This window comes from Lineus longissimus, chromosome 6 (assembly GCF_910592395.1).
Source record: "Lineus longissimus chromosome 6, tnLinLong1.2, whole genome shotgun sequence".
Taxonomy (NCBI): Eukaryota; Metazoa; Nemertea; class Pilidiophora; order Heteronemertea; family Lineidae; genus Lineus; species Lineus longissimus.
The window spans coordinates 2,682,404-2,699,745 of record NC_088313.1 but is presented as its reverse complement, the minus strand read 5'-3'; the positions used below and the strand labels follow the sequence as shown (position 1 = coordinate 2,699,745).

Genomic DNA, 17,342 nt, shown 5'->3' with positions numbered 1-17,342 from the left:
AACTAATTTAACCAGGCACTAGTCTCAAATGATACGATTTGTTTTCCAATGGATGCCACCAAGAGGAACGAAATTAGCCCCTCTGGTGTCAAGATTTGAATGCACCCATTGGGTAGATGCTCACAAGTGACAATTAATATAGTTTACAAAAATATGCATGAAAAGAAGGACGTGACCTATTCGTTCTATTAAAGCCGAAGGGATTTCAAAAAGAAGTGAAAAGTTCGCGAGAGATCCCTGATAAACATTCTTTCAGGCCAGGCTAGTCAGGTGGTGTCTTTGCTGAAATATTGCACCCGGATTTACCAAGTGTCCACAAAATAAAAAATTACACGACAGCTTTATTTTAAAGTTTATAATTTTTTTCCGATACACTCATTCTTACTCCATTTTGGATACACACAATTGCATCAGAGTTAATGATCATCAACTTTGATAAATGTAAAAAAAAACCCTCAGGACATATTTGCCAAATATGTCCTGAGGTACCTTCCAGCATATACGGTATATGCTGGGAAGCATGACATTGACAGGGCATGTGATCGAGCAAGAATAGCTTTTTGGAATGTCTGCGATATTCTTACAGACCTGTCTGTGATATTCTTGCAGACTGGTCTGATAATAAATTGTTTTACGTATGTATTATAGGGCTCTTTTTCACCTTTGACCTCATGAGGACCTCAAGAGGTACAAGAGGACCAATACGATTTTTGACGACATGTGCCATTTTATGCTGCAGGTTCAAAGCGGCACCCTCCTTTCGTCCTCAAACTGGTTACTCGTCTCTTGAATAAATATGTGTCTCTTTTACGGGAACAATATTTCTTTTTTTACTGAATAAAAATCTTCGTCAAAATCGATTGGCAATTTGTGGAGAAAGTGTAAGTTAGACATCACGAATATTGATACCAGAAGCCCATTACTATAGCCGTTTTTAAAAAAACAAACCAGCTTTCGGTGATTCCCATTGAAAACCCCCGTGGGCATTTTTTTTTCAAAATGGCATGTTTGGACTCGATCCCCTCTAGACTCCTGTGCAGTCTCGTATGCCACATGTACTTCGTTTCACGGCTGCCAACACCGGCCACCATTTTGTATCCGCTACTCCACGATTCGTGAAGTGGATAACAGGGTCGGGCCCAGGATCAGCCCAAAATTAACTTTTTAACACAATCGGAAAAATAATACAAGTATCACTCTTTTATGTCCTGGGTTATATATTTGTGGGTTTTCTATGTTGGTGTTATGGGGACTGATCGATCGCTCTTGATCTGCTGATTCGGATATCATCACATTTTGTGTGTCACATCCGGGACCTCATGGTATAATGGATATTAGTTCTGACAGAGAGAATATCAATTATTCCTTAGATCTGCTTGGAGAGCGGACAACGTTATTATAAGCGGCCCATACCAGGATTTTCGTCATTCCGGGCGTAAACCAGGCTGTCGAGGGAGATCAAGACATTGCAGTATTACACAAATAGCTGTCGAAGACGAAAATGGCGAGTGTGAGTATAAGTTCTAACGTTTATGACTACAGACTGAGCTTCTGATTGTTCGATCCACTAAATCATTTCGACTTTTAAAATTGATTTCATCCTACTTTAAGGACAACTTGGCGTGCTAATTATATCTAGACAAGAGGATAATCAGGGGCGTGTCCAGGGGGTCCAGGGGGTCCGGACCCCCCCCCCCCTGCTCGCGCAGAACATACATTTTTTCTCCTTCAAGTACATCCCTCAAGATGCCTGGAAACCGCATTTTTAACACATAGAATTTCAAAATTCGCTCAAACATCCCATTCCGCATGTTTGTTTAGGTAGCCTCCCGCCGACTTATTTTCGTGCCTGACGTCATGGGGATTCTTGGTAGTTTACAGACTGAGCTAGAGATCTGGCGTGGGAGGTAGATTGATTCGGAAAATTCACCAGATTCTGTCCTCACTTCACTTAAATGTTGCCCGAAGGACCTGTTTCCAAATCTTCATACTTTACTCCAACTTGGTTGTTTGATACCAGTCACCAGCTGTGAAGCGGAACGATCATTTTCTGCTGTTCGTGGCATAAAGACGACTTTGCGATCAACAATGAGAGAGGAACGCCTGAGTGCCCTTGTGTTACTCAATACATACAGAAGAGTAAACATCAACGTTGAAGACATTATGGAACGGTTTATTCTCAAGAAGCCACGCAGACTTTTTTCTAATTTGTATGAATAGGCCTAATCTGCGTTCGAGTAAGCTGCTAAAAAAAGTCGTCTCTCCATAGGTCGTCTCCTATCCGTCCCCGGCAGGGGCTCTAGTCTTATGGTAAATGAGGGGGCGTGTCCAGCCGCCCCCCCCCCCCCCCCCGCTCTTGACGACAAACGATTTTTTAATGCTGTTGAAATATTTCAACCTATTTTGGCCTCAGATGCCAGGAAAATATTTCCTGCTCGATGCTTTCTGACATAATTTATCGTCAGGAATGGCCTGATATCGCAGCTACATTTCTAAAATTTCCTATTATTAAAGGTTCAGTAACAGTGATTTTTAATGTCGAAAATGGTCTGAAATCGCATCTCAGAGCATATATGTTTCACCCCTGATAATGACCCTGCCTGCCCACATTCCGCCGTCACTTTTCGTTTCACTGATGCTGTTCTCCATTAATGATTTTTTGCGAGCGGAAAGAGGCAGTTTTGGGCATGGGTTGTAGATTACTGAGACCTATGGTTACACCCTATCCAAGTGCAATGTTTATTGCAGATCTATAATTTTTCAATTATCCTTTGTCCTGGTGGAAGTCATCTTTCTATGGAAAACCAACATACTTCATGCCCAAGCTGTCGCCTTTATACACATATACTTGATTCTTATTGAAAGTCGCAGAGGAATCCCAATAGATTTAATGGTACATGTATTAGAAATGGCTGGTAAAGAGATGGTATGATATTTCACTTTCCTAATAATGTTACGAGTGTTGCGCAAATAATGGAAGACTTGATGGAACACAGACCTGACCTCGTTATCTGCCTGCAAACAAGTGAAGTAACAAATTTATAAACATGATGGCAATGGTTACCTAGTATATGGGCGGTTACCGCAAATAAAGACAAACCAAAGCAAAGACACTTCGTGTAGCATATCAAGGACACGTAGATTGATACTCCTATGTGTGCCACATCAAAGACATCTGGAATGCATGTTTTGTTTTTGTTTGATACAGCATAGATAAAACTAGACCGCAACCTCTCTGGGAAGGACAGTTGTTTTCATGAGCCACACACAGCACAGATAAGACATGACCGCAATACGTCTCTGGACCATACACCACGTCAAAGATAACGATGCGAAGTCAACAGGCGGCGCCACCGTCTTGGGAAAAGTAAAAACGATTTCGACAACTATAGGTTTTTGTTGATATAAGCGACTAGCGGGAAAATGCACATGTGTTTTTATGTCTCTATTGCATCTATTCGTAGTAGACTGTCGTATTTTGAGATCCCCTTTCTTTTCAACATCATCAATCATACTAGTATATCATAACCATGGATAGAGATAAGTTAGAAAACTGTGTCAACCTCCTTCAACAAGTTGTTGGAATAATGGGGAGAGAGGTGGCGAATAACAACAACGTCAACAGGCATACGGCCGCCAGCAATCTACAGTGGCGCCGCCTGTTGACTTCGCATCGTTATCTTTGACGTGGTGTATGGTCCAGATGCCTTTGATGTGGCACACATAGGAGTATCAATCTACGTGTCCTTGATATGCTACACAAGTGTCTTTGCTTTGGTTCGTCTTTATTTGCGGTAATAACCGCCCATACTAGTAAGTGCATGACAGATCGAAATGAAATCTTCGAAATGAAACGAAATCTTCGAATTGAAACGAAATCATCGAAATGAGATCCAAAATGAAGTTGGGAATTGTGTTGCTGGCAGGTGCACTGCTCGCAGGGGAATCCCCATAGATTTCAAGGTATTTATGCTACACAAGTGTCTATGCTTTGGTTCGTCTTTATTTGCGGTAATAACCGCCCATACTAGTAAGTGCATGACAGATCGAAATGAAATCTTCGAAATGAAACGAAATCTTCGAATTGAAACGAAATCATCGAAATGAGATCCAAAATGAAGTTGGGAATTGTGTTGCTGGCAGGTGCACTGCTCGCAGGGGAATCCCCATAGATTTCAAGGTATTGTAAATGGCTGGTAAAGAGATGGTATGATATTTCACTTTCCTAATAATGTTACGAGTGTTGCGCAAATAATGGAAGATTTGATGGAACACAGACCTGACCTCGTTATCTGCCTGCAAACAAGTGAAGTGGCAAATTTATAAACATGATGGCAATGGTTTCCCGGTTCGTGCATGACAGACCCGGATCGAAAAAAAATTGCGAACTGTTAGTTTCTCATATGATTTGTCTGTTTTAATCATAAATTTGGGATTGCAGAATCATCTATCATCTAAACTGTATATCTGGGTAACGAATGTTAACAAAAGAAACTGTCAAAATGGACATACATATCATTCCACTTTAATGCATAATAAATCTTGAAATCATAGGCGTGAGGCTAACGGATCGGGCCAGGGATGCAATAGGCCTCCCTTCTCCCTTGGAAAATCTTTGAATTTGCCGTGAAAATTAAACTGCTGATATACATCTAAAAAACTCACCACGAAACCCCCTAACATTTTGGAAAACGCCACTACCTACCCTCCAGACTTCGTAATCTCATCCCTATACCTAGCGTTAGCTGAAGTGGGGGACTTAGTTATAGTGAACGGCCAGTGAAAGAGTCTACCACCCATCTGACAATCCAATACTACGCCTATGAATGTTATTTTGACTAAAGGGAAGCGCTGCAAAAGTTCTGTACACTTGGCGTTAATGAAATCTGGAATGTTTTACCTGAGGCTGAGGTGACTTAGCTAGGAGTGGAGGTGGCAAATCAATTATTATGATTCTGTACTAGTAAATATATATGAACTGTTTATACACTGTAGCTTCCAACAAGGTCAAACCAAAGGCAATGTGAACTTGGATCTGACAATAATGCCCCGATCGGCCTCCCTATGACGTCATCTAATTTATTATTTCGACTTGTATATTGCTTTTCCATGGACAGTGCTTCGTCATTCCAGTCCCAAACAATCTTCAATGGTGCCAAGAATTTCATTAAAACCGAGAGGGCTTCTGACGGAAAATATATGCCGGCGTTGAATAAGGAGGCGCTTGATGAATTAAAGCAAGTCACTCAGAAACTTGTGGTCGTTTCGGCTGTTGGACCTTACAGAACTGGCAAATCCTATTTACTGTCTAGGTTGTCCAAATTGGTTAAGGGGCCAAGTAAGTATATGTTAGGCATATATTAGTGGTTTAATATTTAAAGGAATTTAAAAAATAATTATCTCATCAAAAGACGAAATATCATGTAGACTGTAATACTTGGTAATTCGTACGCTTTGTTGTATATACAGGTTATCCTTGCCTAAAACGTCTTTGGGTGACATGGCAATGAGGCTCGATGGGGTACATAATAGTGGTTCTTGAATAATCATATGTAACCGAGCAAGACGAGGCCTAGAGGGCGGAGTTTACTACAAAGATTTCTTGAGTATTCACACCCACTCCTGATAATACCCCTTTGTGGGTGAGCCTAATTAAATGTATGGTACATCTTCAGTTGTACAAGAAGGTATAGAAGACATTATAGGCAAAGAAAACCTGTATGTGGGTATGGTGGCTTTGGGGTGGGGGCAAAGCACAACGATTTTTCAGTGCGCCTCTCTCCAAGAAGCAACTAACTAATTTTAACCCTCCTATCTAATGGTGTGGGGGTCCTTACCTAGAGAAAAAGGAAATTAAGTGCCAAAAATATGTGTTTTCCGGACATTTCTTGATTTCAAACTATACGATACTTTTACATTGTTTTAGTGGAATTTTTCTCAAAAAAATGTAATATTTGCTGATTGGTCACATCCTGAAATCATCGACGGATTGACACGTAGAAATATTTTCGAGAAACAAACGAGGATGACGGATCACCAACTGCTTTAGTCTTTTTTTAGGTATCCATATTTACATTATATGTTAGTACCTGCAATCATTATATACTGCATTTAAATTGGTAATTATTTTTCATCTAAGAGTTTACAGTTGGCCACAAGTCCGAGCCTCAAACCAAGGGATTGTGGCTGATGATAATTGATCACCCAGGCTTACCTGACTGCAAGCTGGCTCTGCTGGACACAGAAGGCGTCGGCGATACGAAAAAGGTAGCGTGATGTATATTTTTCAACGTGTTTAAAGCCCATTGCCCTTAGTATTGAGCGAGGAAGAGAGATGAACAGATCCTCGTAGAAGATAGAGATTATAAGCCCCAATAAATCCTAGTCTGGTCAAAATCAAAATGCTGTATTTCATCGGAAACTTCAAAGTCTTAAAGGGACAAATATAGGAAGCAGCTAGGTAGGCAAGATAAAGTTATACGACGTCGCAAATAGGGGTCTCCCACATCTCACAGTACGTCGAAATGATTCACACTTGTACGAGGAATATATTTAGTGCCGAGTCTGACGATATGACCAGGGGCCCTTACTGTGTATACCAGTCACTTGAAGATGACCAAATTAGCCCCATACTCCTGCGTATAGTCCCCCTTTAAGTACCTGAAACTTCCTACCTTGTCAGAATCGGACAAAGCATGGCAAAGAACGATCGAACCATTTGAAGTCATTAAAGTTGTTCAGATGATCAGCTCATATGCATATATTATAAATAAAGTACATATTCCGATTGCATTTAGCATTGCAATAGTCCAAATAAGTATATATGTTTAGGGTGACACGCAACATGACGCGATGCTTTTTGTTCTTACCTGCCTTCTGTCCGACACCATGATCTACAATGGATCAAAGGCAATTGACGAAGTTGCATTTGAGAAGCTGAAGTATCCTTTCTGAATCATTAGACCATTTATTTAGACCCTTCTTAGCTTTTAATTCTACAGAGTGAATTGTTTTTCTTGTGCAGAAATATTATGAATGGACTGGCGACATACCCGTTAGGGCTGCAAGAAACCACTTACATTTGTTTCTAATACTGCTTAAGATGAGCATTGGGCCATATCTTTCGATTTCAGTGATGAGGCAAATTCACACGTCATAGGAGGCAGTACGTTTATTATGTACAATAACGTTTTTATCCCTTCCTTAACTTCGCCTATCTTTACTGCTGAAATGTCGAAGTACTTAATTTCGAGAGAAAAGAATGAAGGAGATGATGACAACTTCTATAAGTTCTTCCCAGAGTTGATATACGTCATTAGAGATTGCCACGTTGGCCTGGAAGAGAACGGGAGGGAAATCACGCCAGACGAGTACTTCGAGAGTGCCTTGACTGTTGACAGCAGTGATGACAAGACAGGGCAGAGGGCGAAGACACGGAATTCAATCAAGAAGTACTTTCGGCGAAGGAAATGTTTCACCTTGGATATACCAGCAGCCAAAAAGAGTGTATTGTCAATGATGGACACTATTGCCGATGATCAACTGAATGAGGACTTCATCGGAACCATGAATAAATTGCTTCAGTACATCTTATTTGAGAGCAAGTCCAAGGTGTTGCAGAATGGAAGACAAATAAATGGCCGTCGTAAGTTAGCCGTGACGAATGAAACATTCATTTAGAATTAAAACAGACGCTATGACTTGCATAAAAAAATCCGATCACAAGTTAAGACACTGATGAGCTCAAGTAATGGTATTGATACTAAATTCATAAACGGTTTTAATACTAGTATTATAATTCTGGATAAAACTGGAAAATGACCATGCGTATTCCCCCTGATTTCAGGGCAGTTTTCACATGTGGTCATCATCAAAATATCACCAAGCATTTATTCATAATGCCAATTTAGAAAATGTCTAACATATTTTCCGATAATAAAGAAAAGAAAATTAAAAGTGTACATACTTAACATGAAATGTAATCATCTGAGGAGATGGTGCCTTGTTTTGCCTTGACCAAAAAAGTGACAGGTTTGTCTTCTTCACATCCCAATAATGGTCTATTAAATGTTTTTTACATGTAAATTGCTACCTCTTAAAAAGTCTGCTTTAGGCACGAAAGGGTTTTAGTCATTGGGATGATCAAAACAATGCTTCGTTTTGTTGATTTTGTTGATTTTGTTCATTTTTCAGAGGTAGCCATTTTGGTCGAGACTTACGTCAACGCCTACCGTAACAAAGATGTTCCAAATATCTCCTCGGCGCTGCAAAACCTAAAGGCAGAGGAAAACAGGAGAGCGCTTGAACAAGCCGAATCGATATATGGCCAAGCTATGGATAGTTATAAACACAAAATGCCAACTGAGTCAAAGGACGACGTTGAACATCAGCACAAAGCCCTGGTGAGCGCGATAGAGGCGCGGATATATGCAGATGTTATACTCCAGGACGATGAAATAAAAGAGTTCATCAAAGTACTTGAGGTATGGCAATCTAAAAGAATGTCCCAGTCATTGGCGAGTATTATGTGGTTAAAAAGCACGCTGAGTCGTGAAAGTTGGTTGTTAAAGAATACTAGTGTATAAGGAACAAGCCGAGGGGGTCTGGCTTGTGAACTCAAATGGGAGAACTCCATCAGCATGCCGGTAGAATATGAACACGTTCTTTGGCAAAATGACAGACGGTCAGAACCTCATATATCATCGATGTTATAGTTATGGGATCATGCACAAGAAGACATTGTAAAATTTCAGGAAAAAACCCATGAAATTCATCAGACCTCTTCCCTCTTTCAGAAATTGCAGATTTTAGGGAATGGTTGTTGTCATGCCTAGACCACAAGGAGTGACACATATTGGTGTCAGTGTCTGTGTTGTTGATGGTCTAAACAGTCGTAAAAGTGACCCAAACCCTGATTTAAATGTATCTGATATGATATTTCAGAAAATTCAGATTTTGGTGATAAATTTCACCCCTCACCCTCGAATTTCTGTCGGCTTTTCCCAAAATTTAACATGATTTTTTTTTGTTCACGTTCCCTATTACGTAACTTGCTTCTTTTGCTTCAGGAAACTCTCAACGCGAAGAAAATATTCTACATCGAAGAAAACGAACGTCTGTCGAAGGAGAAGTGTGATACTACACTCCAGGCTTTTTATAGACAGCTACAGGCCAAGAAGGTCAATGAGTACAATCGTCCTGGGGGTTACGAGGAATACCGTACTGACATGAGCAACTTAGAGGACAAGTACAGCCAGATCAGTGGATTGGGCGTCATGGTAAGTCGATGTACGATGATTGTTGTATGTGTATAGGCAACCGTAGATCTGCTATAACCGTAAAAACACTCCTCAAAGAATAGGAGACTTGATAAAGCTGGAACTATTCGACAGATATCCGCCATCTGGGGTCCTCCCGAGAAAATTTTGAAATTTAAGTGCTAACCATGCATTTTCCTGGTATCTCAGAATAAGAATCCAGTTCTTTCTAAGTCTGAAGTGTTTGGAAGATTTCGCTTGTAAGTTGACCTAGTGCAAATGTAACCCTGAATATGACCAGTGTTAAGATCATGCCAAGCATGTGTAATGCCCCACAAAACTTCTTCTTTCAGAAAAAAAAAAAATTGTTAGAATTCCTGGAAGAGAAGAGGACTGAAGAAGACGCTATGCTGGCCATGGACAATGCACTCACTGAAAAGGAGAGGCAGCTCGAAGGTGGGTGGGAGGGTGTATTATGAAGTCGTGCAGGCAGGCAAAAACTAATGAAATACGTCAGCTGATTTCTCAGTGTGTAAATAAATCTTTATTAAAGACCTCTATGATAATTATGAGCAATACAAAGTACATCTTGAACACCAAGGTTTTTGCATCTTATCAAGATGAAATATTGCCTGCATTTAAAAAGGGAATAAGACAATGAGGTTCACGAATGTACAAAGCATAGAAATATGGGTCAATAATGGTATTGCTCCAGCACGTTCGGTCAGTTTAATAAGATCCAAAAGGCACACGCCACTGAATGACCCATTGCATAAGGTATCAAATGATGTTTTACTCGTTTTATTGACAACACGTTCATTACTTTATAGAGCAAAAGCGGAAGACCGAGCAATCCGAAAGAGAAAAGGAAGAACTTCAAATGCAACGAATTGAAGAAGAAAAGAGGAATGCCGAATTATTGGAAGACGGTCAAAAACAAAATGATGAAAAGATATCCGATATGAAGCGCAATATGAAAGACGAGGCAGAGAAGAGGCTCAAAATGGAAGAGGAATACACTAGCATGAAGGAGCAAATGGTATGTATGCATTCTTCCACGCATATCGCAGGGACCATAGAAACGAGTTCTTTGCTGAAAACACCATGTATTAAAACTAATGACTATGTTGACTGTATTTAGGTATTTTTCACCCATTAGCATATTGATATTTGCTTAGGTACATGTAATTGGACACTGAACCATGTTCACTGGCCAGTTTCCATGAAAATAGGGTATTGCGAATGTTGACGTGCAGTTGTAATTTTGATTTATATCAAGAAGGATAAAGCTAAATGCTTGGAAAATTGTGCAAAACCTCAAAGCTCAAAAGCCTTTATTTCTAAGAGTGTACTGTCAGTCACATTACATCGATGATTTCACGAAGAGACCATTCAGCGAATTTTTCATTTTGAGAAAGATTTCGGCGTATAGTTTGAATAAATCTGTGCATGAAAGAGTATAATGGCACGAAATGTATGAATAAAGCACAAGGGTAAGGAGTTATAGAATAGACATTGGCTTTGAATATCACAATGATAATTGGTGTGTAAGTAGACATGGCTAGTACAACCCAGATATCGCTGATATCTCATTTTCAGAAAAATTGCAGACTGGTCACGAATGGTTCGTCAACGTACGAGTATTCTAGTATCATTCTTTCTTCCAGAACATGCAGGAGAATCAGGCTGTAGATTTCGAGAAGCTTGCCGAATTTAAAAGACAAAAAGAGAAGGAGGCCTCCGTCGGTGGTTTCATTATAAAAGGTCTTGCTGGTCTTGCAGCTGGTGTTGCTCTCGGTGTTGCAGCTGCTGTTTTTGAACCTGTACTTCTTGTCGCCGGTATCATGACTGTTGCGGCAGGACTTGATATTATCTAATTACAACAGTGATTAGAGATAATTCGAACTGTGCCTTCTGTGACCACGCATCACGCGCAGCAATAAGTCTGTATAAAATACAAGTAAAGGACGAAATCAGCGATTGTAATTGGTACCAGAGGTTACCTCACGTACACGGTGTATATTATCGAATTTTGCTTATTGTTTAAAACAGACCCATCGAAGACATCTATAATCTCTCACATCGTGTGACAGTTTATCACGTCTGCAGTATGTTTGATATGGTGATTAAGCACACGTTCTTCCGCAAGAATTGTTATGTATGACTTCTTTAAATTTATTGGATCACGTTATAAAACCTATATACGCATATGGATCCAAAATTTGGTGCCCCAGAAAATTATTTCAAGAAAGATCCAATCTGTTGAGACAAGATTTTGGGTGCAAACATTTACAAGCAGCCTGCAGACAAACTGAACATATAATTTTTGTAAATATTTATTAGACACATCTTAGAAAGCCTGCAACATATTGGGCGAATAAGGGAGATTATCGCTTTGAATGGACTCAATAACCGCTTCTTTCTGATGTTACCAACATGTTTAATGTCAAAGAATGATGAGGCACTAAACGAATCCATTGCAATAGACAACTCTAAAAAAATTTCTTGGTATTCATTTATTAAAAATATGGCAATTTCTCTCAACCTTAATCTATCATCATTTAACCCTAAACTTGTCAAAGAAAAATTGAGAGAGAAATGTGTAGCTCACTGGAAGAATAACCTCAGCACCACTCGTATGCAAGGAGGCAAGCTTGAGCTTTATTCTAGAATTAAAAACCATTTTCAATATTGTGACAATATTAGGAATTGCTTATTATATCTATAATTAGGTATACGGTAAAAAAGGTACAGGAAAAAAAGGTACGGAAATAAAGGTACAGGAAATAAAAGTACAGGAAATAAAAGTACTGGAAATAAAGGTACCGGAAAAAAAGGTATCGGAAAAAAGGTACACAAAATGGCATAAATAGGTAAAAAAGTACACAATTTTTTTTCAGAATATCATTCTCTTCAACTGGTTCAGACTCGGCCTATGTCTTAATCTTTTCTTGCCCATTTTTCTTCTTCTGTGACTAAGGTGGTGCCTTAAAATAGTTTAATACATTGCGGACAATTTTGTTACGGAATGAATTTAGGAAAATTCATGGAAGAAGTTGCCCAACAGGGGAGCTGACGTTTTTTTTTGGTAATAACTGCATGTACATTCATATTCTTTTAAATTTTAAAATACTCGAGTCGTATTCTTATTAGGGGCGGATCCAGGATCTTGGGAAAGGGGGGGTGGGGGCGCACCTGGCATCCTACCTGGCATTTCACATTAAGATTCTCGCCAATTTCCCTAAAAAGCTTGTGTTTGGTCTTAAATCTAATAATTTGTCTGTTAAGACTTAATTGACCAGGCGCATTGTTAATTGGGTCCAGCCCTATGATGAATGTTAATTGATTAATTGCAATTTAACTTGAACATTGGTACATTTACCGGTTAACTCTTTTGCAGAGGAAATTGTCCTAGAATCTTTACAATCATCATGATCTTGATAGCCGTGTTTTCACTCTTGAAAACCGTAACGGTATACTGGAAATTTGATATACCTATTTCTAAGGCCTATGCAATGCCTACGCACCAAATAAAGTTAAAGTTATGAATAGAAAAAGGAAGAATTCAAATGATTTTTTTTTTTAAATTGTGTACCTTTTTTTATCTATCTATGCCATTTTGTGTACCTATTTTTTCAGTACCTTTTTCCAGTACCTTTATTTCCGGTACTTTTATTTCCAGTACCTTTATTTCCTGTACCTTTATTTCCGTACCTTTTTTTCCTGTACCTTTATTACCTAGATTACTATAACTATTATTTCTGTGTTTCGCCAACGTACTCTCTGCTATACAACAGTAGAGCATTTCACTGTTGTCGATATCGCATTAAACAGTCTCTGCGCAACGAAGAATACCATTGAATATTCTGGAATATTGTTGAATGACCACGTGTTTTTAATTTGTACTATATATATAGTTTTTGACTGTAGCCGAATAGATAATCGATCAATAAATCAATTTGAATTTGAAATTTTGACTCTTTTTATTTCATTTGAGCAGTGAGGATGGGCGGCTACAGGCGGTATCATTTCCAACAACATGTCGCAATAAAAGACCTTTTTCCCCTATGTGCCAGGAGTATGAGGGGTTTGGGCGGTTAGGTCCTCTCATTCCCAGCTGCCAGTCACAATCTGGTAAATTTTTGTCTCAAGTATGAATTTTGGCAGTGATCATGGGTCGGGGTCCTATCATTCCCAGCCACGAGTCACAATCTGGTAACTTTTTGTCTCTCGTATGAAGTTTGACAGTGATCATGGGTCAGGGTCCTATCATTCACAGCCACGAGTCACAATCTGGCAACTTTTTGTCTCTCGTATGAAGTTTGACAGTGATCATGGGTCAGGGTCCTATCATTCCCAGCCACGAGTCACAATCTCGTAACTTTTTGTCTCTCGTATGAAGTTTGACAGTGATCATTGGTCAGGGTCCTATCATTCACAGCCACGAGTAACAATCTGGCAAATTTTTGTCTCTCGTATGAAGTTTGGCAGTGATCATGGGTCGGGGTCCTATCATTCACAGCCACGAGTCACAATCTGGTAACTTTTTGTCTCACATATAAAGTTTGGCAGTGGTCATGGGTCGGGGTCCCATCATTCCCAGCCGTAAGTCACATTCAGGTAACTTTTTGTCTCACATATAAAGTTTGGCAGTGATCAGGGGTCGGGGTCCTATCATTCACAGCCACGAGTCACAATCTGGTAGCTTTTTGTCTCACGTAATGGCCCACTCATTGTTAGTTCAAGAAGCGGATAAAAGACGGTGAAAGCATCTGGCCAACTGTGAACTGTCTACTGTGTAAGCGGAAAATGGAGACAGTGAAGAGTTCACTGTTTTGTGCGGAGCATGCTCTGGTTTCTCTCTAGCCCTGGTGAACCCAGGATGGTTAACCGTTATAAGTTTCAACACCTTCCTTCTTAATTGCTCCTTTCCATTGTTTTATAATCTTTATCGCTGTTTGACCCCTTTTATGATCTTCCTGATTAGCAGCTGGTTACTAGGCCCCTGCCCCAGGCCATGTCTGGTAATCTTGTATTTAATACAGCTGTATGCTGATTGGTTTTTTCTTTAATTACTGAGTGCTAGTAGGCTCAGAGCCTGATATTTGGGGTAGGCTATTTACCCATTAGGGTGTGTATAATTACGTATAAATGATGATGTTAAGATGTTTGAAGTAAGTCCTGGCAGATCCAGAAAACCAACCTTCACACTCGCGCCAGAGCATTTTAGATCTTGATTAGTTGACTTCACCCTTGGCCTTATAGTATGGTAAGATTATTTTGTATCAACTCTTGTTGATACTTTGTTGTGCACCTTATTTTGTAATGTTTCAGTGTCGGTTGTAGATAAGAAGTTAGAGTGACATGGATAATAAATAATGTAAATATATATCTTAGTTGGTTTAATCTTTGGGTTCGAGTTCAGAGTTGCAACGTTTATACGGTGACAAAATATATAAGCCCTTTTACCGCTATACAATATGAAGAATACCTAAATATCATTAAATCCAAAAGCAGAAGAGCATCTCTTACTAGGCTTGGAATCAGCAACCATTACAAATAGAAAGGGGAAGATATCTTATTGCGAAGCCTCCTCGGTCTGAACGTTTATGTTCCTCCTGCCTCCGTTTCGTCAGCTGTTGAAGACGAATTCCACTTTTTATTTGACTGTCCTCTATATGCTGACCTCAGAGTTAACCTTTTATCATCTATACCCACCCAATTATCAGACCAATCAGTTGCGAAAACTAATTTCTATTTCTATCTTGTAAACTCCGAGGGTAAATCAATTATTGATTTAAGTACATTTTGTGATGATGGTTTCAAAAGAAAGGTCGATTCTCTGACAATCTGAATTTTAATATGTTTTATGGCCAGGCTAGTCAGATGGTGACTTTGCTGAAATATAGCACACCCGGATTTACCAAGTGTCCAGTGTCCAGCTTTTTTAAAGTTTAGAACATTTTTCGATACACTCATTCTTACTCAATTCAGGATAAAAACAATTGCATCAGAGTTAATGATCATCAACTTTGTTACATGTAAAAGACCTGATGACCCTTTGATATGAAGACTGTAGAACAATGAGGAAGTTCAGACCTGGGTACGAGCGGGCTTTGTTTAAAGTCAATGGACCGTGTATTGAACAAGGCTTGAATTACTGTAACTGCGAGGTAAAAGACTAGGCAAAATAACGTACATTTATTGCACTTTACCGTATATTAACGAAGCAAACCGCAGATATTTTCAGCGAAATATATCTCTAAACCATTGAAAAGTGTTCTCATTTTTCGAAAAACCTTCACGGTGTACATATTTGTGTTGGCGAAAATTTCGTTAAAGAGGGTTATTAAGACAAGAATTTCGATCACTACTTGAATGATAATCTCAATTCAAAACTATCAAACGTTGGCATAAAATACCAAAATCAAGAGACAATGACATTTTGGTATTTTGATAAATAAATAAATAAATATAGCCTTTCCAGGTCACCCTGCTCAAAGCGCTACCTCCTCTATTTTTTGAAGTGAAGATTGAACAAGTGTGTTTTAAGAAGGGATTTGAATTGGGTGAGGGTCTCAGCAGATGCAATTGCTTTGGGGAGCCGATTCCAGAGATAAGGGGCAGCCACGGAGAAACTGCGATCCCCGTACTTTGATTTTGAGCGAGGTACAAGGAGACACTTTGAACAGGATGACCTGGTAAGGCGCCCACCTTCGTTACGCTGCTGTTTTTTCAAACAGCTTTCAGGATGGTCAACAGGCCTAACCGGCATGGGCAAATAAACCACTCAATCTCTTGGGTCATTTTGTTTCCGGAACATGGAAGATACAACTTTACATGAAGACGGTACGCATCATTATTATGTAGTTCTCAAACTTGTCAAAGCAGTGTTACTTGCAGAACCCTGCCTCAGTTGCCTTTTCAATTTCTTCTGCAAGAGACTGTGGACCTTCTTTCTGCAGACAAATGCTGCAAATATGAAAGCGCCTTGTAAGCCATTTACAACAATGAATGCATATTCCATGACAATGTTCCCAGTTGCTATCCAAATGTATGCAAAAATCCAAGTTATGCCCATAATGATGGAGAGTTTGACATAGAGAAGAAAGTTGCACTTGTTTTCCCTCCTGACCATTTTCGCCTCCCTTGAAGCTTTAATAATGTGGTAAATTGTAACGGTGTACATGATGATGCAAGACACCAGGAGTAAACCAACTGGGCCAAGGAAGAGAAGGACTAATCCTCTCAGGTTGGTTATCCAACAAAACCCTCGGGCATAACCTGGATTGTATGGGTGTACATCATCTTTGAAAGAGTCCAATAGCAGAGATATTGTCACAATGATTAAGGGGCAACCCCAACCGTAAACACAGAATTTCAAAAACCGTCTCATCTTTGAGCGCTCGTCTCCGAAGCTAGCTTGGGTTGTACTGAATGTCAAAGTCAGATCGAAGGCTAATGCACTCATCCAAAAGAAGGTAGCAAGAAAACAAAAATGTATTAGCGCTGCAAAGAATATACAGACAGGTAAGGCTTCCGTCCGGTTACTTCCAACTAGGAATATCAGCTGTGCCAGGAATAAGGCCGCAACTAGACTCATTATTGTGAGACCTGGAGTGTTCCGCATCTCAGGGAGTATGATGTAAACGATAAACTGGATTGCCAGGCATATGAGAGAAATAATGTTGCATATCAGCGATACAACTGCAGGCCCTTCCACAGATTCCAAACTGATGTGTTGTTCAGACTTTTGCATAATTCTCTTAAGATATTCATCACATATCAGAATGGATGAATTCTCAGATCGAAGCCACCAAGGGAGGTCTACAACTTCCTTTGAAGAATTCACAAAGACAGTTCCATTTTTTAAAGTTACATACTCATCCTCATTGAACCTTTTCCAAAGGCATCCCTCCGTTTTATCCGATGTGTTCATTTGGACACCACTAAAAACGAATTCTTCAGTAAAAGATAGTTCAACATCAAAAAGGGCTATATTTTGTTCCACAATCTCCACACAGCTCCCTTCCTGTAGTTGCTTCCCCTTAGGACAAAAGACATCCCTGCAGGTGTAACTAAACA

At 39.6% G+C, this 17,342-nt stretch overlaps 1 protein-coding gene across 1 annotated transcript; it reads left to right on the top strand.

The window, feature by feature from the left end:
• The first annotated feature begins 1,385 nt into the window (after positions 1–1,385).
• LOC135489408 (guanylate-binding protein 3-like) lies at positions 1,386–12,023 on the top strand. The gene is made up of 10 exons (XM_064774753.1): positions 1,386–1,510; positions 5,134–5,338; positions 6,140–6,267; positions 6,832–6,944; positions 7,134–7,645; positions 8,194–8,483; positions 9,069–9,278; positions 9,611–9,713; positions 10,088–10,296; positions 10,925–12,023. The coding sequence occupies exons 1-10, from the start codon at positions 1,502–1,504 to the stop codon at positions 11,132–11,134; spliced, it is 1,989 nt and encodes a 662-aa protein (XP_064630823.1). The 5' UTR covers positions 1,386–1,501; the 3' UTR covers positions 11,135–12,023.
• Positions 12,024–17,342: the final 5,319 nt, after the last annotated feature.

Coding starts and splice junctions, on each gene's coding strand:
- LOC135489408 (XM_064774753.1), top strand. Junction 6,268..6,831: donor GCGTCGGCGATACGAAAAAG/GTAGCGTGATGT, acceptor ATATATGTTTAG/GGTGACACGCAACATGACGC. Junction 9,279..9,610: donor TCAGTGGATTGGGCGTCATG/GTAAGTCGATGT, acceptor TTCTTCTTTCAG/AAAAAAAAAAAATTGTTAGA.